Here is a 27,683-nt window from a genome sequence, read left to right as displayed (position 1 = left end):
AAAGCTTGGTTTATTTGTAAAAATGGAGTAGAAAAAGAAGAGTACCTGAGATTATGTGGCTTACTGTATATACAGTCAGACATTGCACAGTGATGAAATTTAATCAGCACAATAAAAAAATGTTTGTTTTTTTTTTTAATAGTGAAAAAATACTGTTAAAACAATATCTCATAAATGTGTAACTCAAAATAGGTAGGATAAGCACCAATCAACATGTACGAAGTAAAATGGCAAATTGTGGTTTTGTATAAATATTCAGTGCTAAATATAATATTTATAATAACACAAAAATGCAGTATTCCACTTCAGTCGATATGTAGGATCCACAGGTTTGGGAAGTTTGTCTGGATATTTTTTTTTCCATTTCAAACTTTTGCTATGCAGTAACAGGAGGCTGATGCAGAGTTAGCAGTGCATGTGTGTGTGCGAACAAGTGAGGGTTCAGTTCGAGCATCACGAAGGGTTGCCATGAATGATCTTGGGGCACTTTTCCGGCTGGATGCAGTAGTTGTTGTGTAGAACCAGACCGGCGGGACACTGGCAGCCGGGGACGCAGGGCTTGAAGCAGTGACTCTCGATCACCCCGAGCGGTACGTCGACATTAAAGCAGGTCTTAGGACACGGGGGGCCGCACTCGTCAAACACAAAGCCCCTCTCCACTGGACAGCCCACAGCTGTGGAAGACAGGAGCAAAGAAAGAACAATGAGGCAGACACTAAGAAACACCGTGACCGCTGCGACTTTGAGGGTTTGCCTTATGTTGACATTTAATGATGCCAAGTAGGTAGCAGGTGGCTGATAACAATAAGGTCACTTTTTTACAAGTGAGGAGTGGCCTCTGTGCTCTGGTATAACATGAAAAAACATCACTGAGTAGTCGTGTTGAGATCTAGAGATAAAAAAACAAAACATTATTATAACATTTTACTGCAGGTGCTCACAAATGCAGATCACAGACGGACATCTCCTATTTTTCTTACTGATTCATCGGCAGATAATAGATGTTTAAAGCCCCTGAAAGTGTAAATCAAGTTAGTTTTCATAATTACATGACACATTAAGGTTAGCAGATTCAAGTCACTTTCCTCATAGTGCCCACCAGCATATCCATAAGCTGTATGTTTTACTCACCACACAGCGACGAGCTCCTCCACTGCAGGACGACTCCAGCCTGTCTGCACTGGCTGGCGTAGGCCTCCAGTGTGTCACACAGGCACTCATCAGCATTGGCCCCACAAGCACAGAGGTCATATACGCAGGCTCCGTACCACGGCTCAGGAGGCACCACGCGGTGACACGCCTTAAAGGCAGCGGACTTCAGGACCTTACAGCGATTGTTGGCCCCCTTCTTGGCCTGGTAGCCTGCGTCCTTACAGGGGTCCACCTCCTCACCAGGACGGCAGGATGACACGGAATGGCTGCCATTTCTGACCTGAAACGACAGAGGTATCCGGTTTGCATTCTGTCAATCTGCTTATTTTTGTATGTAATTTAGTCTTTCATTCATTATTGCTTCTGTGTATTTGTTTTACCCTCCAGCTGTTGCCAAAGTCAGATTCTGAAAGGCTGAGTCGTCCGCTGGGCATTCGGAGGTCGTCCTGGTAGTAGTTATTGAAGTTTCCACAAAGACCACAGGTGTTGCCCTTATAGGAGCCCGGCACGCTCACTTCCACGTGTGAACGAGGACTCCATAGCACCTACAGGTGGACCAGCGGGTGTGTAAGTGTGTTAAAATACTGCCCAAAACTTTCAGAGACAAAAAGAAAAACTGTACCTTCAGCCCAATGTTAGTGTTGAGTAATATAGTGTTGGTTTGTCGTTCGATATAGATGTATGGTTCTCTGAGGAACGGCAAAGTCACAACCTTGTTGTTCACCTGAGGAGTGCAAAAATGGCTGATTGGATGTATGACTCAAAAAATGACTGTATAAAACTATTTGTTGCACTTTTGCATACAGACCTTCACAACCCAGTCCTGGAGCAGCTGCACTTCGACGTCTCCTAAAAACACAGTCACCTCTTTAGTCCAGGACACTCCTTTACGTCCACGATCATCATTTGTGGCATGAATACTGTGCAAACAAAGAGGAGTCATTGAGAATTATTTGTTCTCCTATTAACTTTTTATACACTTTTAGATTTAAAAAGAAAGAAAGAAAAGAAAAGAAAACTCGTATAAATACAGAACTTAAGCATGCTAAAAAAAAATAAAATCATTTCAGAACTTGAAGAAAGGTTAAGACCCGATTTTGACCAACACAAAATTGCTTGAATTCTGGTTCTTGAGCTACATTAGAACCACTTCCACTGCAAAAACAACGTCATCTTCAACTTTATTATTTGACAGAAGGTTTGGTTTAAAATATGTTGAAAAGTGGCACATTAGGACCAGAAGTACAAACTGGGATGGTGTCAGAAATTGCTGTATCATATTGAAAAGTCAAAAGGTCACTTTACATTTGATTTGTCTTGCACGAACTTGTCAACGTCTGCGCACTATCCATAATTGACTCATGAAATGCTGCGGGATTGCAGTAAAAGTGTGTGCAAAGATGCTGTAAGCTTGCAGATAAACAATATGTTAGTTTCCCTGACCTACATTCACTGTAAAACAAAACAAAACAGAAGTCCACATTATATTATTGATGCATCAGTTCTGCTAAAAACTGGAGGAAATGCAGGGTGGCAATGACCAAGTTTTCTGCTTGTAAACCAGCCTGCGACTTTCCAAGCCTATAAAAAAGACCTAGCAGCCTTGAAGGTGACATTAGTTGGTAGTGGTTGAACCCAAGACAGTGTTTTCCTTGTTATATCATTTAAAATCTGATATTTATATGTACATTTTTTATTTTTTGTTTTTTCGTATCTGTGTACATCTGTTGAAAGCTGCTGTCAACGACGTGAATTTCTCCTTGCGAGATAAATAAAGGCATATCTTATCTTATCTTATCTTAATTTGAAGGATGTTTAGAAGGCAGGAGGTGATGTATTTACTTAATATTTCCAAAGAACAAATCAACAATTAGAAAATGGTAAACCAAACATGTCTACTGCCATATTACACCTGCTTGGGTAACCATGGTGACCGTCTCACCTGAAGTCCCCTCCTTCACAATCCTGAGCCAGGACGTAGGTGCACGTCCCCTGGAAGTGCAGCATGCGGCCGTCGAAGGTCCGGTAATGAGGGTCGCCAAAGGCAATGCAGGTAGCCGGACGAGGAAGGCAGTGAGGACAGCACAAACCTGGAAAGGCTGCTGGCATCTCATCCTGACAGCAGACACACACACACAAAGTGTATTACACCGACTGTGTAGCTATAGCGAACACCAGAGACTCAGTGGAAGCTAAATAAATATCTGCCGCAGTGTAAACAGTGATGAGAAATGTCAGATTCTCTACAGACTGAAGGGTGAGAACAGCGAGGCATCACGGGAACATTTCAGTCTATGATGAAACACGGAGAAAGCGAGAGTGTGTTTGTTGTACTGACTGTTGCGCAGGTGAGGCGAGGGCAGCGTTCACTGCGACAGTGTACGTCTCCAGACACACATGTACAGCTGGTACACTCATCCACCTCCCACTGTTCATTAGAGTGATACACTGTCCCCTGGTACAAACACGACGCCTCTGAGTCTGCAACGCACACACAGAAGACACACACACACACACACGCGTGAAACTTGACAGACATAACTTTCAGTTAACACTACAGCTGTGTCAGCTCACTTCATCTGCTACCTGTGATACTTTGACATTCAGGGCAGCATTTCCCAGGAGTCTTCACTTGTTTTTGGCCACTGAGACAAACCTCAGGTGAACACTCTTGAATGCTGCACTCAATGTAGCCCAACTGAGGAAGAATCCAGAAAAAACAAGTTATTTCAGAGGCAAATGATCCGAATACATACAAAGTGTATCGACAATCTCAGGTCTAGTTGAGGAAATCTGTTATGTAATATTGGCTCTTAGTGCTATGCCTTTATTGAAGTGTAATTTAAATATTTTCCTTAACAAAGAGACCTCATCAGAATCACACACTCCCTAGTTGCAGATCTTAAAAGGATTAGTCATGCTTTTATTTCATTCAGCCTGGTCTCACTAGGAAAACGTTACTGACTACATTGTAAAGCTGCTACCGTACTGAAAGAGGTGAGGCCACATTTCTTTCTGCTTCTCCTCTCTACGCTGACTCTTGAGTTTCAAAATTAATTTTCTAATTACATAACTGATCTTAGGACTTTTCACAGTCAGAATTATGCCATTAAGACCTCATTCTAGTTGTTTAACCCTGTAATTTGTGTTGCTCTTACAAACGAACTCAATTTTTGTAGATTTTCAGAAAACTTATCTTTTCATTGTTTGCTTGAGGTAACATCAATCAAACTGAAGTTGAGTGGATTTGACTCAGTAGAAATGACACGACAAAAGTAGAGATAGCTTAAGTTTGATTGATATTGTCTCAGGTAGATGATGGAAAAGTGGGTTTTCTTAAGGTTTGTGAAGATGGAGTTATCTGTTTTTGCAAATTAGCTCTTCAAGTGTTGTTTGAAAAATGCAATAAATAAAAGCTATTTCTCTTCTTGATGCATTTCATTAGAAGTGTAAGTATTTCTGTCCGACTCACGTTACAGGTGCAGGTGATGCAGTCGTCATCGCTGTCTGTCCAGCTGGTGCCGTTGCTCACGCGCTGGTTCTGACTCTCAATCACACAATCTGCAAGAAACATCGTAGTTAGGGATGTTTTTTTTTTTTTTTTTTTTATCAACAAGTGATTGTAGGGTATGACGTGACCATTAGAGGCATAAAAATATACTTCTGCAAACGGGGCAACAGCCGTCTGGAGGGGTGAACTGTTCATTAGGGGGGCAAGAGAGCGGAGGGCAGTTTTGGTGTAAGCAGGTCCATGTCAGGTCCTGTGTCAGAGAGAAACAGTGTTGCTGCAAGGAGTAGATTAAGCATTACCAATAACTGAACGATCAATAAAACTCACTGTGTTTGAATTTAGAAACAATGATTGCACCATGATATCATTTGTTTCTTCACTCCACTTAAATTCAAACATCACTTAATGTTCTAAACAACATTCCTGACACAAAAGAGCGCTGCTGCTGTTTCACCTTGCACTGGCAGGTAAAACAGGGGTCGTCTGTTGCCAGCACCTCGTTGCCGATCAGCTTGGCCGTACAGTTACTCAGAGGCTCTAAACATATAAACAGAAATGTTATAAAGTTCAGCGCAGCCGTAAAACACGTGTAAGTGCAGTTTAGTACTGACGTGCACAGACAGGACAGCAGGAGTCTGGTCCAGAGAACAAGATGTTGCTCTTAGGACAGTCAACCAGACTGGGACACTGCTTTCGGTAACATCTCAGGTGTTGTTGTCCGTCTGGCATCATCTAAGAAAAGAAGAGATTTGATTAATGCTGCTACTGTTGCTTATATTAAAACTTCTATGACACCACTGTAGATTTTACATTGTAGCACAAATAACTTGGAGAAGAGTAGCTATATTTAAGATCTCTTTTATTGTATAAAAATCTCAGATTTTCATGTCTGCATTGGAGTATTTTAACAACATACATAAGATTTTTAACCCTCCTATTATCTTTGGGGTCAGTTTGACCCCATTCAGTGTTTAACATCTCTAAATCAGTCACTGGTATATATATTTTTAGCTTTATTTAAAGGGCTATTTATACATAAACTTGGGTAACAATTTTAATTATGCTATTTTCTGGAGGTTTAAATTGCTGAGGTCAAATTGAACCCAAGGATAAAAGATGTCAGTAAATCTGAAGGTAATAGGAGGGTTAAGCAATTATAACCCTCTCAAAACTCTTCCAAAATCCTCCCAAATTCTTATCCCTTCTTTTTCTTCAGGGCATCTTCTTGCATACATTTTCATATTTCCAGTGCTTCTCCCTCTGATGCTAAGAATCAGAATTTCTGAACCACTTAACAAACCTGTCCTTAACAAACTATTCCAAAAATTTGCATCGCTTTGGGGGAACTTAGTCTGATGTTTTATACACAAATATAAATTTTACATACATAAGTATATAAAATATGGCAGCACATGAACATAAATAAACAGAACTTATCATTCACTATGAATGCATCATATGCCTGGTTTTAATGTAATACCTCGCATGTGCAGATCTGACAGGGGTCATCGGCTGGATGGAAGCTGTCACCTGGGCCGTAAACTTTGCCCTCAAAAACGCAGTCTACACAAGAGCAGCATATGAAATGATCAAACACCAAGAAGACAGGCTGTGAAATATATAACCAATATTAAACGTATAGGTTTAGAACCTTTCATAACAAGGAGAGGCTTCAGAGAGGATTATGTGGATCTGCTTACCGGCACACACCGGGCAGCACTCCCCGGGCACATTGATGAAGTTGACACACGGAGACAGGCAGCGTACTTCAGAGCAGGTGGTCACTCCGTCCACACACATGCAGGTCATACAGGGAGTGGAGTCTGCAAACCAGCTGCTGCCCTCTGCATGCTCCTCTCCTCCATAAATACAACCTGAGAAGGAATATTCAGTCATTGTCAGTCTGTTCCTCCTGTGATTTTCATTTCTGAACTGTGTATTTTACCTCTACAGCGCGGACAGCAGGCGCCTGGATCCGTCACCTGATGCATACAGGACAGCTTGGGACAGTTGGGAGACGTGCAGCGCACCTCACCTGTCTGCAAGACAGATCAAACCTTAGGAAGAGGGCAAGTAGGGAGAGAAAAATTAGGTTTGGAGGCAAGATTCACAAAGTCAGACCTGGCAGGTGCAGGTGGAGCAGCGGTTTGAAGTCAGGGGCCATGTCTGTCCGTCACGAAACTCCTGTCCTTCCAGCATACACACTGAGACCAAAGAGAGACGAGAGACACAGGCAGACGGAAGGTAGAAGAGGACAAAGAGTGAGTTTAAAATGGCTTTTCTTTTCGCTCCTTATCAATAATAAGGTTACAAGTCAAAGAAACGTTGGAACTGGTATTTAAATTAGTCTTGAGGATCATAATTTTCTGTTTTGCTGCGCGACATATTATAATATAGACGTTTTTCAGAACAGAAAAGAGACATGAATCAAATGTAATTCTATACAACATAAATATATAAATATTTATTTATTATTTTGTAGTAAATCATAAATACAGAATTACATCATGTTGTTCTCTGAATTGTCCATTTACTTTCTTAAAGACTGTTTTTGTCAGTCATGGAAAATACTAGAAAAGAACAGGAGACTCAGTATTTGATAAGTGTTTTGCTACGATTAGAGCATATTTCGAAAATTCCCAAAAGCATATGTGCACTAACAACTTCTGTCTGTCTCATGCATAAAAATTGTAAGCTGCCTGTTTTTATTGGAGACATGGGGCAAATTTACACTCACCTTCTCAACGCCAAGCAGTTTTTTTTTTTGGCTCCTGTTACATTTTTACTCAATGTGGACTCATTACTCCCGTATCTTTGAAAATTTTGTTTCCATACGTGTGTCCTATCTGCTCTGTATAAACACAGCCTGCAGTTAAGCCGAAAAGTCTCTGAATTTCCGTCACATGACTGTTCGCAGCTGAGTCACTAATGGGTTCATGGTTAGGCTGAGGATCAAAGATTTTTTTTTTTGTTTTTATGAATCTGAATCGTGCAAATTATTTGTTTTTTGGCATTTTTGAAATGAGACGTAAAATAAAGTGATTTGGATGAAATACCACAATTTTAAACTCAGGTTTGGTAAGTTTTCTGGTGAAACAACATGTCATTGATGAGTACTTCAAAATCTGTTTGGAAGTTAAACATTTTTTTCTGTTTTTACAGTTTCTGACTCTAAAAAAATCACGCAATTTCACCAAATTTAAAGATATAACATTCCTTTCAAGTGTGCCAAAGGGGTGTTGGGATTCAGAGGATTAAATACTGGGATCAAAATTTTATTTCATGCGAATAATTCAAGTACCTGGACATTCAGGACAACACTGTCCCGATTTCACAACAGGTCGATTGCAGGACGTTTGCGGGCAGACTTGGGGCACACAGGTAACAGTGCCTCTGACGCAGGAGCAGCGCTGGCAGGGGTTGGACGAGGAAGCGAAGGTTTGACCATGAGAATGCACAGCTCCCTCATACAGACAGGAGTCACAGACGGGACAGCAGGTATCTGAACGGGCGGGATGGGAGCACTGGACTGGACAAGGTCTCCTCTGACAGTTCACCACCTCATTCTGATGGAAGCATAAAAGATGGAAAGGATTAACTCATCAGTTTCTTTGACATATTATTGTCTTTTTTCATTCAGTAAGAATTTGACTGACCAGACAGGAGCAGGAAGAGCAGGGATCAGAGGGTGATGTGAAGGTGGAGCCTGACTGATGCTGTCTGCCGTGATGCAAACACATCCCTGTGCAGACAGGGCAGCACTCCCCTGGAGGAGTCACCGGACGTCCGCAGGCAGTGTTTGGACAAGGTGCACGTGAACACACCACAGCGCCATTCTATACACAAACAAACACATACACTTAAGTTCAAAACTGCTTCTTAAAAAGTCTGTTATGATCTTATACACCTGAGGATTTAGAAATGTTTATGCATATGCAAAATGTATTCCAGTCTCCTTGCTAAGGATGGCGTGGTGGGTTCAAAGTAAAACAGTTCACTGAAAATCTATTTTTTGAGTCTCAAATATCGTCTACATGCTTAAAAAATTACTGTAAGACACAAATCTCCTCAAATATACTCCTGGCATGCTGTGCTGTCATTTCATTATAGCTCTAAATAAAAAGTTTGACCTAAACTATCACTTTTAGCAGTTTTTTCATAATGCAATTAATGTTTGTAACTTATTGGACAAAAGGTTTAATAGCAGAAAGGGCAGGTGTTGTGTTTCTATCCATTTTAATACATTTTAGTTTTGCTGGTCTCCTCTGAAATCCTTTATAATTGCTGTAAATCAGATTACAGTTGCCATCCTCTGTGAAGGAAACAAACTGCAAACTTTTCCGTCCTACCAGTAACAGGTTACGATACTCTTTTTGGTTGGACTGTTTCTTTAATATAAACCTGTAACCTCACATTTTTTACTAGAAAGTGTTTGATTAATTTGTTATCTCCCAGTGTCTTTGATGTGCTCAAAAACCAGTGAGATAAAATCTACAGTGGATACAACTGGAATAGGCCGTATGTGCATGACAGTACCAGGCAGGAGCAGTGCTGGCAGCGGTCTGTAGGATGTGGGAATCGCTCTCCGTTATAACAGTCTCGTCCGTTAAAGTTACACCCGTCGCACACTCCACACGCACACCTGTCCAGAACTGGGTTTGGGCACGAAACGGCAGGGCATCTCTTCTGTGCACAAACCACCTCACCTCTCTGTGGAAAAAAGAGACAGTTAAGAAGTACAGTAGCTGTGAGGATGCAGCAAGTCGAACTAATGCACTCACTGAGCATGTGCAGTCCTGGCAGCCTCGGTCTCCTCCGGGAAGCATCTGTCCGTCAACATAAGTCACACCTTGGAACTGGCAACCTAGAAACACAGTGAAGCTCAGTTACTTACTTGCTCCACATAAGATGAGCTGTGAAATGTTGTAAGCTGGGTACCATCGCAGACGGGGCAGCCACATGGGCTGGTGATCGGATGAGGACAAGGGGCCGGTGGACACTGCTGCCTCAAGCATCGCACTGAGCCGCTCTGAAAGAGAAAACAAGCTTGAGGTGTTGTCTAGAGAAGCTAACCTGCATGAATGCTTAGCCTGTGTGTGTTGATGCTACCTGGCAGGTACATTCAGAGCAGGGGTTTCCTGGGTCAGAGATGGACTGTCCACTAACGAGGACCGCGCCGTTATAGAGACAGCCTGACAAACGAAGACAGGTAGGTCACTTTGTAATCTCAGGAGTGACAAACTAAGTTTAAATTAAGATCAGAATAGTTTCCGACTATACGTACGGTCACATTCTCCACAGCATTGCCCGGGTGGTTTGTAAGGATGGCTGCACTCTCCATGGCAGGGCATCTTGGTGCAGGTGACGTCCCCTCCGTAACAGTAACAAACACTGCAGGGGTCTCTGTCATCAGCAAACTCAGTGCCGTCATGATATTCTTTACCACGAAACACGCAGCCTGCAAGAAGCAAAATATTAAAAGAGAATCAGTGACAGTAACTGGAAAAATGTTCCTGGAAAGTCTGATTACTTCTAGGTTTTTCCAGTTGCTTACCATCACAGGACTGGCAGCACTGTCTCTGGACTGGGTGTTTGCAGTTGGAGGGCGGACAGCGTTTCCTCTCACACTGGACGGAGCCCTCGCGACAAACACACGTGGAACACTGGTCTGACGCGACTTCCCACGTCTCCCCGTTAGCTCGCTCTCGACCCTCATGTAGGCAGCCTGTAACAGAATCATGGAGATCCTTGAGAATAAATGTGTAGACTGAATTTACAACAGCATCAAATATCCAAAAACTTTTTGTTTTTAAGTTGTGGTACTTTGACGTATGAACTTGTACCTTCGCAGGTGCGGCAGCAGTCTTGTGTGATGGGGTGAGAACATCGAGTAAAGGGGCAGGGCTTGCGCTGGCAGTGAACCGTCCCGTTGTTGCAGCCGCATGATTGACAGTTGTCAGACGGGTGGTAGAAACGTTCAGTGTGTCTGTATGACTGTCGTTCGTACACACAGTCTGATGGAGGAGCTGGAGGAGGAACGGTGAAAAAATCAACAAAAAGTCTGCAGTTTTCAGCTTCAAAGTCCATATCATGACTGATGTGCTGTCATAAGCCAAGAAGCAAAAAAAGAGGAGGAAGATCTTCTATTTGTCTGAAGCAAAGCGGTCAAACTTAAGGAATGTTGTGTTGTCGAAAAATGGATCACATTCAGGTTTAAGAAGAAAAAAAATACATATACTCTTTGATTTTTAAGTTCTGGGATGAGGAGGACTGTTGCTTTCTGTTATTATTTATAGATATTTATTCCAGAGATCTCATCCCTCTGACTTTGCACTCTTTTTTTTAATTGCACATCCTTACCTGGACACTGGGGGCAGCAGTCCCCCTGCACCACATTAGGGTTGGGGCAAGGCAGTGGCGGACACCTCTTCATCAGACACTGAACATTCCCGTTCTATAACAAACACAAAACAAATAGAGATGAAGAACTGCTTCAAGAAGACCACAGGTGATCTACACAGTTAGATGTGATTGGTCTTACTAGACAGGTGCATGTCCTGCATGGGTCAGTAGGATGGGGAAACTCTTGTCCATTGGGATACTCCTTTCCCGCATAGCTGCAGCCTGATAAAATGCAGGGATGTGTGTAACTGTGTGATTGTAATGTCTTCAATTTAGCCATATTCCTGATTGCAAATACTCATTCTCACCATTGCAGTTGTTCCGACAGCATTTTCCAGGTAAAGGTGCATTACAGCGCGGCTGAGGACACTGCGGTTGATGGCAGTCGACCCTTCCGCTCTCACACCTACACTCCTCACACCTGCTCACGGGATTGGGAAAAGCCTCTCCATTCACAAACACGCGGTTTTCGTAGTTGCAGTCTGGCAACGATGAAAGACATATTAGTCTAACCTCCTTAAGATCGCACAAGTATGAAGAAGCAACACAACGAGTTTGGGTACCTCGACATCTCGGGCAGCACTCTCCAGACGGGGTGTAGGCGTTGGTGCAGTTGAGCGCAGGACAAGGCTGTCTCTGGCACTGAACACTGCCGTGCTGAGGGGGAAGGTTGAAGTCGTGTCAGCAGGTGTGAAGGTGGAAAGCGCCGAGTAATGCGTTGGTGAAGACAGACGCGCTCACCTGACAGGAGCAGACGTGGCAGGGCCGGTCAGGGGTCGTGAACCTCTGGCCGTTGCTATAGATTCGATTGTTGTAAGTGCAGCTTTCGCACGCGGCACAACAGGAGCCTCAGGAAAGAAAAAAAAAAAAACAAGTTACAGTCATCTGTTCACAAACTGCACATCTGTACACTCACACACAGTCTTACCAGTAGTCTTGGTGGGATGCTGACAGTTGGTGGGAGGACAGCGAGTCTGTGTACATATGGTCTCTCCTTTCACACAGGTGCAGCTGGAACAGGGACCCTCAGGGCGCCAGTTGGAGCCTTCTTCATATTCAACCCCCTCCACTACACACGCTGCAATGATGAAGGAGGGCTTTCATATTTCATATTACATGCACTAATGAGCTGCAACTGCATGTGTGTTTGTGTAGGAGGGTACCTGAAAAAGTTCTAAGCCTCACCTAGAAACAACTCCCATATTGAGCATACCTGTTTACGGTAAAGTCTTACATCACTGTCCACAAAAACTCTCATTTTTATCATCATTTCTTTTGAAAATCACTAGGTGCTCTATGACAATGTGACCGTCCACACATCACAGGTGGCAAAAGCAGTCAAACGTAGCTTTTAGCTGTTGCCCCATGCTTACTCTTTCACCCGACCTGCACTGTCTGAGTTCTATCTGTTCCCCAAACTGAAATCCAACTTGCACGGTCGCCATTTTCAGAGTCATGATGAACCCATACATGCTGTTGAGTAGAATCTGGAGGCTCAAGATTTGACCTTTTTCCACCAGAGGATGGCGAAGCTGGAACATCGGTGGACCAAGTGCATTGAAGTTAAAGAACACTGCTGAAAAATAATACAAGAACAATCTTTCTCCTGTGATGTTTCCTGGTGAGGCCGAGAACTTTTTGAACTGTCCTTGAATGTGTGTGTATGCGTGCGTGTGTGTGTGTGTGTGTTGTTACCTCTGCAGACTGGACAACACTGACGTGGGTTTGAAACAGGGTTGGCGCACGGGGTAGGAGGGCACTTCTCTTCACGACAAATCACGTTACCGCTCTAAAGCAGAGACACACATTTTGCACAAATTGCAATTGTTTACAGCAGCATAAAGATTTGTGAAAGCTATTCTGTGCAGCCCCATGAGATACTCTGAAAAGTGTGCTTTCATACTGTGCTATAACCTTGACAAAGAAAATGCACAACTTTGACAGTTTTGAAACATGAAACAAGTGCAGAGTCGAGCCTTCTTTTGTGAAAGAGGCAATAAAACACAGAGCCTGCTGTGTTTGCTCACCTTTGAAAAAATGTTTTGAACAAGATTCAACACTTGAATGTGTTTGAGCATACTGCCTTGCAACTTGCCTGACACCTGCACTGCAGGCAGGGACCGCTCCCAGCAGGGACGAACGCTTTTCCATCAGCATACACACTCCTGTCATACTCACACTCTGTGGGAACAAACGCAAAGTCTGGGTTGTTGTTGCTTGACTTTGAACAACAAGTCAAAAAGACAGACAGCATGCAACAAGCAAAACAAACTTGGTAAAAATAGAACATTTTATGTATAGAGTTTTAAACATACCATTGCATGTGGGGCAACATTCTCCTTTGCGCTTGGCTGGATGACTACATTGCGGTGGTGGACATGATGCATCCATACGTTGGCAAGACACTTCACCTGCCTGACAGATAGAGACAGGAAGGGACTAAATGAGTCACATTGATGCAGCATCACAAACAAAACTTAAATCTAAGAGCTACAATGGTTTCAGAGCTGTCTCATGGACACACAGCAGTATGTGGCTACTGGGAATGCTGAATCAGAATTTGCAAAAGTTGCTAAAGGTGTCCCACAAGGCTCAATCCTGGTGCCTGCTCTGTTCACCGCTTATATATAGATGACACTGTCTCCTTTGCATTTGTTTGTAATGTACATCTTTATGTTGACAACAAAATTTTGTCCTGTGGTGCAGATAGTGTACATTCTAAGTTACAAGTTGCACCTAATGATCATAAATTAGATTTAATTGCAGCTAAAACTAATTAAATAACCTTTTACCTGAGCTAGATGTATTGTCAAGTTGAGTTAAGTCAACATTTTTTTAATAGCATATTTCAAACTATAGCTTCTTAAATAAAAAGCTGACACCTAAGGGTACTGTTCTTCATGGAGATGATGGAGAGAGTATGAATATCTGAGAATTTGAATCAATAGTTAATTAAATATCATGTGTCCCCACTGGTGACTAAACCACAACAGTAAACTTAGTTTCTTTTGCAGGGACACATAATGTTTTCCTCTACACTAGAGAAAAACGCAACACATGCATACATCAACAGCTACTTTTAAGCCCTTTTCTTGTATTTGTTATGTCTTAATAATCATAACTGTGAGCTGTACGTGAGGTTGGATGATCTTCACTCTCTATAAGCTGGGACAGATGCTGAGTTTGATTTATTTTTTGTTGTTTTTACCCTCATACTTTTGTTATGTCTTCAAATGTGGGCCCTTGGCACACACAGATTAGATTAGATTGCACTGCAGATTCTGGCAGTTTCTTCCTGATCTTAGAAAGCTATGGAAAGTTTTACTCACTTTGCAACTGCTGGAGTCATTTTTTAATCAGAAGGGCAATTCAGGTTTTTATTTTATTCTTATTTTAGTCTCTTATGTTGCTGTTTTAGTTTATTTATTTGTTTTTAATTCTTAAATGCTCTTATAAATGTTTGTTTTTTTTTTTACTAACCTTGTCCTCTAATGTTTTTTTCGTTGTCATTATCTAAGTTTCTTATTTGTGTGCCTACGTGTTTTATTTCATTACTCGGTTACATTGTAAATGAGGCTTCAAGACCTCAATGTACTCTGAGTTTAAATAAAGATTGAACAAACATTTCCAGGAACATAAATACAGCCTAGTTTTCACACTTGGTCCCATTTCTAAATTTGACGCATTTACAATAGGTTTTGACAGGTTTTTTTGAACTGGGGGGCCATGAAACCTCGCCAACACATCATAAGTCTGATCACATGAACGTCACATAACAAAAAAGAAAAAAAAAAAAAACTGTGCCACACTAAACTCACAGAGCAGCGGCAGTCGAGGCAGGGGTCTGTGCTGGATTGGAACTTCTGTCCATTCATGTACACACTGGACTCATATTCACACTGCTCGCATCTACAGGTTGTAAAAACATTTTGATTTGTAAAGATCATACAAAAAGAAATGCGTCTGAAAAATTCTCACATTTAAAATAAGGTTTTAATTAGATGAAGTAATGTAGCCTTAAAAGTGATGAGAATGAGGTTTGGCAGGCTTGTTACCGTGGGCAACAGTCTCCAGGACGATGCACAGGGTCGCGACAAGACACGGCGGGACAGGCGAGGGGTGAACATGCAACATTTCCATTCTTAGAGAAAAAGAAAACCAATACACTTTAAAATAATATGATCCTAAATTTATCTATGCACAACAACAAATAAACAACAAATAAACAAAAAAACAACTAATTTTACAATAACTGATGCACATACCACACATGTACACTCCTGGCAGCGGTCTCTAGTCGTTACCACACCTCCGTTTGGGAAGTCACGTCCATTCACACTGCAGCCTACAACACACATATACACACTGTATCTCTTCAGTCTACTAAACACACACAATGCTACAGCAAACCAACCCACCTTGACAGACCGGACAGCAGGAATTGGGTGGAGGAGCGGTGGGGTTTTTACAAGGGGTGTTGCAGCGCTCCCTCTCGCAGCGAACCTGACCCTCCTGTCGAGAGGACAGAAGAGTGTCATCAGAGATGAGCAGGTGGGAACTTCAGCAGATAGTTGGTAGCAAACCCACCGAGCAGTGGCAGACTTCACAAGGATTCTCTGCCGGCCTCCACGTGGCTCTGTGGTCATACCTGACGCCTGAGTGGACGCAGCCTGCAAACACATTCAGATGACTGTTGTGGTGCTTCTAGGTGCCACATTGTTAGAAGTTCAGTGCAAAAATCAAACAGACATGAATGATAATCGAGTTTTTAGCTGGAATTAAACTTGCATGTTTCAGGATACAGGCAACTCAGTGACATGCTTTTGATGTTTGTACCTTCTGCTGTACTGGGAAGGTTTCATACTTGTACAGTTATACAGTGAAAATATAAACACACTGTTCAACTGACAAGTGACAGTACTGAGTGCAAGAATTTAGAACTTTTGCTAAGACATGTGGAGAAATTTTAGCACAAGTCGGTCAGAAGAGGGCTCACTGTAGAACCAATTTCCTTTAATGCAAAATCAACTAAGTGCCATTTTTCTCCATGAAAATGTTTTCAGCACAACACACTCATTTATAAAAAGAATAAAATAAAATAAAACACAAGGTAAATTTAACTTTTAAAGAATCTGGATAATCATAAAAATAACTCATTCCAGCTTAGTTCACTGGACCAGTGGTTTCCAAAGTGAGAGTCGGGACCACTCAGGGTGTCACGAGACAATAAGGAGTGGCAAGATGACTCCCAGATATCAAATAAATAGAATTATAAATAGCATAATAGCAGCGTAATTGTTACAACAGATTTTTTTAAAACTGTGAGTATACCCCATGCTACATACTGTATGTTTACCCAGCAGTATATTTTATACATAGAGATTACTACCATATTCTGCTACGAGTCTACAGTAAATGACTGATTTCTAAGCTGCTGTGTGTTTATTTTTGTGTTGTGCTTTTGGATAGATTCATTAGTATGTGTGCGCAGCTACATACAATGACTGTATGTTCGAACCATCTCCGGGGACAGTGGGAGTCAGAGTCTCTGGCGTTGTTATTTTGGGGAGTCAAGGGTGGAAAGGTTTTGGAAATTCTGCACTAGATGAGCTCTTAGATACACATTGTACCATAATGGTATTGTGAATATATCAGACAATGTAACAAGTGAAAGAAAGCATACTATCAATTCATATTTAAGTGACTAAATAATGTTTCTGGTTAATCTGTGTTGTTTTTTTTCTGTGTCCTCACCTTTGCATTGTTGGCAACAGCCTCCTGGTACATTCTCCCTCACTGTGCAGTCAAGGGAAGGACACGGCTGGGGAGCGCACTCCCTGTTACCACCCTGTTGTCAGGGAGGAGAAACAAACAAGAGAGAAAGAGGTTAACACTAAAAAAAAAAAAAAGTTCAGAATTAATGAATGCATGTTTGTGTTTTATTGTGTCAGATACTCACCTTACATGTACATGTCTGACAGCCTTTTCCGCCGTGGGACACACGGTGAACTGTACCATCTGGCTGACACCCTGAAGATGAGACCAAATCTTTAGTGCGTACACATTTTTGAGCTTCTGCACATTTCAGTTGTTGACATGTATACTGATACGTAAGGAGAAAAAAAGATGAGTGTGAAAATATTGCCGGTCTTTGCCCTCTCTGTCTGTCTCCACAGGTTTTCCTCACCTTTTCTCTAAGCCACTGGAGAACATCTGGCTCTGCTCTCTTTCCAGTAATGACAGAACAGCGTGGCCCTGATGTAATACCCACATGCTTGCTTTCACACACACACAAGTTTTATGGACTGTAACCATAACCAGAAGTGTTTGCAGGTTTCAAGACTACCAAAGACAAGTCGTACAAGTCTATTAACGCTGAAAGAGATTTTTACTGCAGGACGGACCAGGCGAAGAAGACTGTGGACAGGATGAATGTTTTCTGAACCATTTCCTACAAAAGATCAGATCGTCATCCTAACAACTTCCCCCATTCCTGTGGCTAACTAAACTATTCTGATATTTAAAAAAAAAAATGTTTACAGCAAAGTACATACCAAACGCTGAGGAGCAAAGTCGCTGCAGTTTTTCATCAAAAGCATTAACGGCGCTCATCAAATATTATTTTTGCTTAGCTTGGACATTTCAGCAGATAATTATTTTAATGACAGCTCTCCAAAGGACAGAGACAATGTGTTTGTGTGTGAGAGAGGGCAATAATCACAGAGTGAGAGAGAGGCTAGAGGCTGCCTACTGTGCCAGCAGCCAACAGGCATTTCCTCCAGCAAGCCAAGCATGCATGAGATCAAAGTGTGTGGGAGTGCGAGTCTGCGAGCGTATATCAACTGGGTGCCATAGGAGTCTTTCAGCCTACATGCAGAAGCAATTAAGAGAAAGATGGATGAAACGGCAGAGAGAGTGACAGAGGGAACAGTCGGGGAGGTGAAAAAAAGGGGACAGTGGGCTGTTGGGGCACATGTGTATTAGATTGATTCCCAAAATCTGAACAATATGCAGGACAGAACAAAGTTTACATAACTGTGTGGGAGCCTCAAATGAACTTGTGAAGTGAGAGGGAACAGAGGGAATCCCTAATGAGGCCAGTCCCACATACTATATCTGTCTCATCCCACAGTGATTAGTGGTTTTACACAGTTACCTCAAATGCACTAACTAGAACAAAATGGATAAGATGCTATTGTAGAGTATGACAAATGAAAGTAATAAAAAATACATAGACAATACATATACAACTACTAGGATTACTCCTTGAACACTCATAAATTATCTAGTTATAAAGTAGAATGAATTAGCTGCCTATATAGACATCTAGCAGTCATAGAAAGCTATGGAATTCATTTGAAGTTTTGCTTCTGGGCGTCCAACAAAGTTGGGACCAGCATTCTCTCATTTTTATGTTTCCACAAAAGCAACTACCAGGGCCACAGGCATTATATATTTTGGTTGTCCATCCAGAGGCTCGTCTGTCCAATGCATGTTCTTCAAATGTGACACAAATGCTTAAAAACGGAGGGTAGAAAACATGATGAAGGTAACACATTTTATATCCAAAAGGTCAAAGGTCAAGTCTGGACAGACAAGGATGTAAACTGCTACTTGTGGGTTTCGGCTTACAACCACAAGGAAGTCATTCTAGCATGTCTTAGTCGTCTCCTTTTGCCTACAGGAAAATGTGGCTCTTGTACACCTAATTGCTACATGCTGTTGACAGATAAGTTGCTAACTCTGTCTGCACATTGTCTGGTGCAGTGCAGGTAGCGAACACATAACATATTTGCCTCTAAACATGTGTTTCTGCTGCAAATAGAAACAGGTGTGAGAGTACGCCAAAAGCAATAAACTTAAAAGTTAAACAGTGAACTGAAAAAAGCAAAAACGCTCCACAGAGCTGACAGGAACTGCAAAGTCTGGTAATAACATCACTACAAGTGATGTCCTTCACATTACACACATTTCTGCGCTTCGTCACTAATAAAAAAATGTATTAGAGCAGCTTTAAAATCTTCGTACTGACCTCTAGTGGTATCTGTCTTAGTACATTTTTTGGCTTATTTGTTCTGAACCCTCCCCTGATGGTGTTGCATGATGGATAAGAAAGTAAACATCAGAACTTTTGCACAGTCGTGTAAATGCATTTTTGTATGCTGAGTGAAGCAACACTGTAGAAAGGAGATAAATTACACTGTGCAGAGTTTGACTGAAGTCAACTTTTTCAAAGCATATTGTACTGTTTTAACAATAATAATTAGTTTTTTAAATCAAGTTTAACTCCAGTAGCAGCCTTTTCAAATGTTATCCTTATAAAATGCTTTCTGTTTCTCTGAGCTCACAACATTGGTACAACAGCACCAACTGATGATTCATCCACCTCTCACGGCTGTGACATGATTTTTTTTCTGGCAGTCCAGTGTTTACCAGTCATGGCATATCACATGGTTTCCAGTAGCTGAATCACGCCACTCTATGAAACAAGAGCCACAATTGTGCATATGGCAGATAGCCTCTGGGTAACCATGGCAACGGGCATCTTGGCACAGGTCAGGGCAGGTGACAGGTGCAGAGCCGAGGGGACAGCCGCTGAACCAGTGAAGCTTGAAACAAAACCTACAGACAGTTTTCAAGGGAAAGGGGATCATAACTGTGGTTGAAATGATAACGTCTGATTCGGAAATGATTTATCTCAATAATCCTAACATTACAACATTAGCTCCCCAAAGCCAGCTGATGTCCCCGGTTCTAAATTAAATTGACCAATAAGATCAATACGATTTGAAAAAGCTCCTGTGATTTGCAAAACTTGGCAGTTGAATGTTCATGTGACTCAGTGACTCTGAAATTTTACAACTTGAGAACACCTTGCTGCAACTGCAAGGCCTCATTTTAACTTCCAACCTATTAAGAAACCCATATCAGTGTGTAGAAAATTTAGCAGCAATTAAGTTTAAGGAGGGGTCATGCTGATGTCTTGACCTGTTTCAAATGATGCCTCTTCCAAACAAGTACCTCCAAAAAACTGGTCTGGCTTTGCAGAGCTAATGCCCATTTCTTCTTGTGATGATGATACCTGTGATCTGGTGTGACCGGAAGCCATATCATGCTCCCATTTTGAATAGCTGCCTTAATAGTATCAACACTTTCTGGCTTGTTGTGTTCCACACGGTCCTTCTCTGGTCGGTCAGTCAGGCTTTTGTCTGGACCAAAAGTCATCCAGTCCAGTGTAACCCAGTGTTGGGGCAGGGAGGTGATGCGGGGGCATGTTCGGCTGATGCTGGTTAAAGCGTCGTCACTTGATGACATCAGCTGTTGCTGTGTGTGGAAGTAGATCCTAAGGTAGTGCGGTCCATTGAAAAACCAGTTGCAACTGTCCTTGTCATAGCCATCTGTTCGAAAGCCGAATGCATCATACCCTCCATGATCCAAACCAAATGGATCAAACCCATAAATGCTGTAGCCCTTGTCGCCAAAGAGTTTGGACATTATCTTATCTCTGTGTGTCTTTCCATTACTCTCCTTTCCATCATGCTCCTCCATCCTTTCGCCCTCAAACACTCCATCTCTGCGCATTCCAAACCAGGTGACATTAGAACGGTTGAACCCATAGCGATTGAAACCAAACCTGTCATATCCATCCCTATCAATGAAGTCCAGGTTGAAGCCATCTTTGCCATAGCCCCACCTGTCCCAACCACTCCGGTCATAGCCGTCACGATCGTATCCATGTTGGTCAAAACCACTGTTGTCAAAGCCCCCGGTGACAAAACTTTTGGAGTTGTGCTTGTCGGAGCTACGCTTTGTATATTTCGGACTTCCTTCAGGGTGTGTTTGAAGAGAGGTCACATTACAAGGTGCACCAATGGTTATGGGCACAAATACAGAACAAGTCTGTTGTTGGGAAGCAATCACATCATCAGGGGTAACGTCAAAAGGTTTCATCTTCACATGTCTCCAACTTGCAGGGTAGAGGATGTCACTCTGAGGGTGGTCATCTCTAAAAGTTTGTCTTTTTGATGCAAGCTGATGTTTTTCTTGCCACTGTTGCCACAGCTTGTCCATAAATGCCATGTGTGACAGGTATATAGGGTCATAAGCAGCCAGAGGTGAAGCCATGTGACCCCCGACCCAAAGCCTGAAGAGCCCAGAGAAGGTTTGCAGAGACTGAGAGAACACTTGGAAGTTTGCCTGGTTTATTGTCCTCTGCAGGGTCACTGCATCTGGCAGCCATACCTAAAGGGAGCAGCAGAAATCAATTACACAAACCTGGTCAGTAATACAGCTCAAAGTACAGTGATATATGGAAGTGCAGCAACGAGGACTGTTAATAAAATTTGTCTGACGAACCGAGGAGTTGAAACTTCGTTTGAGACAAGGAATCCAGTGAAAATGGGATGCCAAGCCCTGGAAAGGGTGATGTGCCACACAGCCTGAGTCTGGCTCACTGTCACCTCCAAACAAGCCCGCTTGCCACACAGCTGAAGACCTAATTGACCCAGAGTCCACTGTCCACTCAAAATATGGAATTGTCAGTTTGCATGATGAGACTGATTGCAGCTCATGTTCCACTAATCGCAGGAAGCAGCGGTGCCAGGGGAGAAAGAAGGCATGATCGCCTGCCTGAGGGGAGAACTCAGCTCTCAGGAGTGCAAAGCTCTTCCACAATGCTAAATCCATATGGAAACACAAAAAAGAGACAAAAACCTATTATATTAATGAAATGGATGTTTATCCTTACTGTCAAAAAGGTGATGATAGCAGACGTTTCAATTCACAAGCTTACCTGGCCTGGCGTAGAGTTTCCTGATAGCCCGTTGGTACAGCCGCCGTTCTCTAAAGGTAAGATCTCTAATCTCTTTACGTTGTGTCAGGTGTCTGCACATACAGTTAACACTGCCACTCTGTGTGCATATGGAGTCTTCACAGCCTTGCCTGAACCTTTCTTTGAATCTCCTCAGCTTGCGCTGGGAAAAGTGTCCACAACCGCCGTCACATCTCACGTCAAGGCACTTCACTCCAGGAGAGTAGCTCACCACCTGTACCTCTCCAGCTTGGTTCTTCACCAGAGCTTGACACTGTTTTACAGTCAGGTAATCACAGGTGTAAGTAAAATCCGGATCCTTGCGGCAGTCAATCGTTTTGCGTTCTCCTTTCAGATTCTCCTGCTCAGTTTGGTTAAAGTCTGCATTACCGTACCACATTTCATCCTCTAATTTAAGCTTGCCATTTCCAAAGGGAGTCCTGTTCACATAGGAGATGTTGTACTCATCGTGGATATAATGCAGCTGGCCGGTGGGACGAACGTTCCTTGGTTTGCGGAGGCAGCATGCTCCTAACATGCACTGGTCTCTACAGGCATTAAAGGAGGGGAAGTTGTTGCTGCTGTTTCCATTGCAATAAAGGAAATCCTCACAAAGACCAGAAGTAGGATTAAAGGCCCATCGGTGGTGAAATGACTGCACTCCTTCACAGCTGTTCTCTGGTTTGGGTACCCAACATGCCTAGAAGTGGGGAGGGGGGACATAGGGCCTCTTACCCAGCCTTAAACCCCACAGCAATGCCCATAGTCAGAACTGACAAAAGACAACAGTAAAGCATAGCACTGCTATTGGGATCACCCAATGTAGCAGGCCGAGCAATGCTCTACAGCTATACCATGATCACACAACAGGCAATGACGCAAGCGATCTAGAAAACTACATTCAGTTACATTAAAGGAACATTCTGATGTTTTGAGAAATACCTCATTCACTATTTTATTTTGCCAATGATTAGATGATAAGATCAATAGCACTCTCAGATCTGGTAGTTAAATATGGAGCTACCATCAGAAGATGTAAAAACTTAACATAATGAATAGAGGAAACAGCTATCTTTCCACCGTCCAGGAGTAAAAACACCCACTGACCACACCCATGAGATTGGTATAGATTTTTGCAAATAAATGTGTTTCCCAAAATGTCGAACTGTTCCTTTATCATTCACTACAGTGGAAGCACAAAGCCTTTGGTAACAGCAGAGTAGTGGCATATGCAACGACTAAAAGGAAAATGCTACATACATGAAACTATAACAAAATATCAGTAACACAACACTAAACAGAAGGAGGTTTCAAACCTTGCTGTTCATTTGTGATTGTGACCCACCTCAAGCATTTGAAAAGCTCTTGAGACCTGCCGGGTAACCAAACAAACAATAAGAACACATTCAAAACTAATCAAATGAAACACCTACAACAGATGCAACTGAGAAAGCACACAAAGACACACACCTAAGCAGTACAAGACTAAGAGTTCATAGCCATGCTGACTTCTCGGAGCAGCTCTACCTCGGCAACGCTGTGCTTTCTGTAAATCAACATAATACCAACAGCGTGCTAACTTACTTGCAGTGACACTCCTTACAGGCTGATGTTTAGCCCGTATATTATTCATGTTCACAGACTTGCTTTACATGTTATAATTTATTGATAAGCAGATAATGACTGAATGAATCAACAAATTAATCACGTGTGGATCATGACTGTAAAAATCTAGTTTTGCTGAGATGTTTTTGTCAGACCGTCTGCCTCCACCTCTGCTTAGCTGACAATTTTAGTCACCAGTCAACCGACGCCCTCAGAGCCACTGCTGCTAGTGTGGCTAATATCACTTGATGCATATATTTTCACAACAAGGGCATCACAGATTTTGTTCTTCTATAAATGTTGTATGAATCTATTCTAGTTCACTACTCCACAGTGCCTCAAAAATACCTTTCTCTGCTGTCTGTGACATACTGGTCCCTTGGTCTTGGGAGGACAGGAGCAGTGAAACCCAGCGGGGTCAGAGGCCAAGACGAAACATGTGCCTCCATTTTGACAAGGGTTAGACAGACAAGGGTCTGGGAGAGAGACAGCCATCTGCAAACTAGCTACTCAACACCAGTTGAAAGTGTGTTAATGTTACGTTGCTGAAGAGCGTGCGAAAACAAGATCGATTCTCATGTGAGTGGCAAAGAAAAAGGATAGAGAGAAAACAAATGGGGGAAAAAAAAGACATAAAATGAGTCACCGTCACTTTTGATGTTTGCTTGGCATGTGACCTTTCCAGATGTGCACGAACACAAAGTGTTGATGTCAGTCTGCCAGCTCTGACCATCCACCAGTTCGCGTCCCTCGTACACGCATCGCTGCCTCACGCACTCACATCCCTCCAGGTGTTTTACGCGTGACTGTAGATCTGTATTCTGTTACAAAACAAAAAAAAGATTTAAAAACATAAACCACTATGTCTTGTTGTGTTTCATCATATCATGTTTCATGAAAAGTCATATATTCCAATTGTTACCTGAGCTTTGACCATGTCGAGCATTTGAGCCACTTCCTCCAGCCTCCTCTCCAGCTTCCTCAGCCTGTCTTCTCTCTGTTCCTGAGAATCAGACCTTAAATCTTTAGGAGATCCTGGAGGCCCCAGCACTGTTCCTCTCTGCGAGTGATCACTCTGAATGTCCTGGAGATGACGGCTGGTTTCGTCTTGTGGCTTGTGGTTCTTTTGATGTTTACTGGGTGAAGAATCCTGACGCAACATTTCACCAATGTCAGTCTGAGAATCTGGAGTAAGCTTGTCCTGAGGCGGAGTATCTAGAAGAGGAAAGAGGCATTCGGTGGGAGAAAAAGGGCAGCAATAGATTCCTGAATAATTTTTGAAAGAATAAAATAAAAAAAACTTTAAACAAACATCCTGGAAAACACCGTCAAAATTAGGACCCACACTGAGGAATAACAAATAAACTGTTTGGGGGACTTTCTGCCTGGGGGACCCGAAGCACAACCACGGTGGTCCCATTGCTGAGTTTGAACTCACTGTAGGAATGACAAGAGTGGTCTCACTGTTTGGAATTCAAGACTGAGGGGCTAAATACAGTTTTATTAGTGATTCATTAGTTTTTATAGCTGCTCCTGACAAGAAAGCTCATCGCTGACAGAAACTGCTTTCATGTCTTCCAGAGCAACAGTGCTGTAATAAATTATCAACAATGGAGGGAACGAATAAAGCAAAACGGGGAATTGCACTGCAGTCTCGGATATACCGTAAAGTTTTTCCATGTGGCAACAACCCCACAGCATGTTATTATAAACAGTCCGAACATTAAAACCACTGACCACTGAAATAAATAACAATTACAGCTCTCCAGATCACAATAACAAAGTGTTTAAAGGGAACATGCACGTACATTATTCCCTCCCCAAACAAAGACAGTGATTTGCGTTCAGTTTTGATGAAGATAATCTTTCTTTACCTGTAACGTTGCGACAGATCCACGGACGCTTTTCATATGCTTTCAGTGAAATTTCAGCAGTCTTGAAATAACCCTGCATTTAAAAATCCACAACGAAGGCAGAAAATGAGTAATAAGAACAATGGCACATGTTTTGCAGTAGTTCAGTTGCTGTCTTTTTGACATTTCATTAATTTTGTGATTATGCAATTAGCTTAAATTATGTCCTTATGTTTTCAGACAGAGGCAGACACTCTAAAGTTAAACCACTGTCGGCCCCTACAAAAAAAACTATCACAAAATACCATAAACTGTCCTGCTGTTCTTTCTGAGTATATACAGGTGTGCAGACTGTACAAGACTCACGCTAAATTTGCTGTCTTTCTTCCCCGGTGTGCTGGCAAGACTGATGACAACATCTTGAGGCAGTTTCAGGTTGATCCTGTTCTCACGTTTTATTGGTAAAACAGCTGCTTCTTGACAGTCCACAAAAAATGTCAGTCTCTCTGGCTCCAGGCCCACAGCCAGCTGTACCCACTCCTCCCTGGAGAAGGGATTTCTCCCCGGAAAGCGGACGCTGGCAAGGCCCTGAGCGCTTTCTCCAGCCCGGTAGTCCAAACGCAGAGAGTGATTGAGGGTGGAGGAGAAGATCTGGAGAATGGGCGAGGATGCAGAGGAGAGAGAAAAAACGGTGGCGCTGGATCCCGACACTTGGTGACCCACCAAATGCACGCCTAGGCCGCCCTGAAGGTTGGAGTACAAGAAGTGGGAATATTCACGAGGGAGGGTCAGGTAGGGAGCTCTGGGTCGTACTTTGAACACGGTGCTGCTGGAGCTCTGCAGTCTGGTCACGCCGGTTACATGGTGGGACATGTTTAGGGCTGCCAGAAGGTCAATCACTGGGAAAGAAAAAAAAAGACACAGTCAGAGACAAAACATACACATCCATAGACGAAGAGGTCAGGAGGTTGACAGTGTGGTTTCTGGGTTTGATGGCTGCGGTTCTCTATGAGAGGGTACCAGAATGAAGCCATTCATCAGCCGGTCACACATGGCTGCCTCACTGACCTCAAAGCAGCATGATACAGTCAGTCTGCCTCTCAGCTAACACAATACATCTGACACGCTTTAAATGTGGAGACTCACTGCTACAAGATGAAACTAAAAGCTACAATGAAAAGTTGTTTTGGAATAGAGTAAAATTAATGCACACAAGTTGCTATTTATCTTCTTCTGCAACACAACTAAATCTCAACTATATAGAACTTGTTACTACATTTATCTGACAGTTGTTGCCATGCTTTGTAATGGGGAAAAAAACACACGAGATGCATTTAAAAAGATAACATAAATTGCAAACCAAAACAACCAGTGACCCATTTGACCCGAGCACACATCTGGAATCTCACCGTTCTCGTGATTAGGACTGGGATTCCCGGACACAGAATGCGCAAAGACGATCCAGAGCAGCAGCAGCGCGGCCATCCTCAGCCTCACCATTCTCCAGAAGCAATAAGAAAAAAAAAACTCCGAAGCAGCAAAGCGAACACCTTACGCAAAAAGCATCGTTGTCCTTTTAAGCCGGTATGGTGCCATGGAGCATGCAATGTACGATCAAGATTTCAACCGCTCCTCCGCGAGCAGATCTCTCCAAAGAGCGCGCAAGGGAAACATGAAACATCTGGATGCGGGCAGGGCGTCACTTCTCTGCAGTCACACACTTACATTCTCCCCCCCTGGGGCCATATCTGCACCACACTTTCGCTCCATTATCGCAAAGACAGATAACTGCTGGAATCGTCTGATCATAACATTTGTGAGCCTTGTCTGGATATCACTGATTTCTGATTAGAGAGAGAAAGAGAGGAGCGAGGGGAAAAGAAATGCGCGCAAAATAAGAAAAAAAAAAAGTTCAGGTGTACAGCGCGTCTCAGCGTCGCCAGCTCTTATCTCTGCCTCGGTCTGTCCCAGAAAACTATCTGTAGAGAAAGCCCTTCTTATCCTTGTTGGATTCTTTTTTTTAACTCTCCACCCAGCACTGTTGTGTTGATTCTCAAAGACCCTCGTTTTGGTAATGGGCTAAAACCTGGTCTGGAGACTGGAGGGGAGCCATGCAGCAGCACAAGCAGCCAAAAAAATATATGTGTTGAGTAAGTTTATGTGTGTGTACAGAGAGACAAAGAGAGAGAGAGAGAGAGAGAGAGAGGAGAGGGTGGGGGTAAACATAAGTAGTCATGTTTCACTGCTTTGGAAAGAGTCCCAGTTTGCATCCCACTGTGCTCAGTTTTGTCTCCGGGACTCTTGGCTTCTTCTTCATGTTGTTGTCTTTGTGTTTATCATCACAGAGCCT

The 27,683-nt window shown here is 42.7% G+C and overlaps 1 protein-coding gene across 2 annotated transcripts; it reads right to left on the bottom strand.

The window, feature by feature from the left end:
• kcp (kielin cysteine rich BMP regulator) lies at positions 1 to 27,397 on the bottom strand. 2 transcript variants are annotated; one of them, XM_008306259.1, is made up of 46 exons: positions 26,743 to 27,397; positions 25,700 to 26,232; positions 25,355 to 25,427; positions 24,403 to 24,695; positions 24,127 to 24,301; positions 17,025 to 17,095; positions 16,820 to 16,913; positions 15,653 to 15,735; positions 15,484 to 15,577; positions 15,331 to 15,410; positions 15,121 to 15,206; positions 14,884 to 14,974; positions 13,381 to 13,480; positions 13,161 to 13,246; positions 12,761 to 12,854; positions 11,994 to 12,143; positions 11,807 to 11,913; positions 11,629 to 11,722; positions 11,374 to 11,547; positions 11,205 to 11,287; positions 11,024 to 11,117; positions 10,507 to 10,689; positions 10,218 to 10,388; positions 9,948 to 10,121; positions 9,773 to 9,855; positions 9,602 to 9,692; positions 9,445 to 9,527; positions 9,200 to 9,373; positions 8,320 to 8,499; positions 7,965 to 8,229; positions 6,785 to 6,867; positions 6,609 to 6,702; positions 6,364 to 6,537; positions 6,144 to 6,226; positions 5,275 to 5,395; positions 5,118 to 5,200; positions 4,814 to 4,913; positions 4,625 to 4,713; positions 3,739 to 3,850; positions 3,491 to 3,633; positions 3,095 to 3,267; positions 1,961 to 2,072; positions 1,775 to 1,876; positions 1,533 to 1,697; positions 1,132 to 1,432; positions 1 to 674 (listed from the first exon to the last, which is right to left on the bottom strand). In XM_008306259.1, the coding sequence occupies exons 1-46, from the start codon at positions 26,831 to 26,833 to the stop codon at positions 454 to 456; spliced, it is 6,306 nt and encodes a 2,101-aa protein (XP_008304481.1). In that variant the 5' UTR covers positions 26,834 to 27,397; the 3' UTR covers positions 1 to 453. The 2 variants fall into 2 exon arrangements, with proteins under 2 accessions (XP_008304481.1, XP_008304482.1); XM_008306260.1 differs by having other exon boundaries at positions 3,748 to 3,850.
• Between the last annotated feature and the right edge of the window lie 286 nt (positions 27,398 to 27,683).

Source organism: Stegastes partitus, unplaced genomic scaffold (genome assembly GCF_000690725.1).
Source record: "Stegastes partitus isolate 25-593 unplaced genomic scaffold, Stegastes_partitus-1.0.2 Scaffold3636, whole genome shotgun sequence".
In the NCBI taxonomy this organism is placed as follows: Eukaryota; Metazoa; Chordata; class Actinopteri; family Pomacentridae; genus Stegastes; species Stegastes partitus.
The sequence above is the reverse complement of the archived record's forward strand: the minus strand, read 5'-3'. Positions and strand labels throughout refer to the sequence as shown.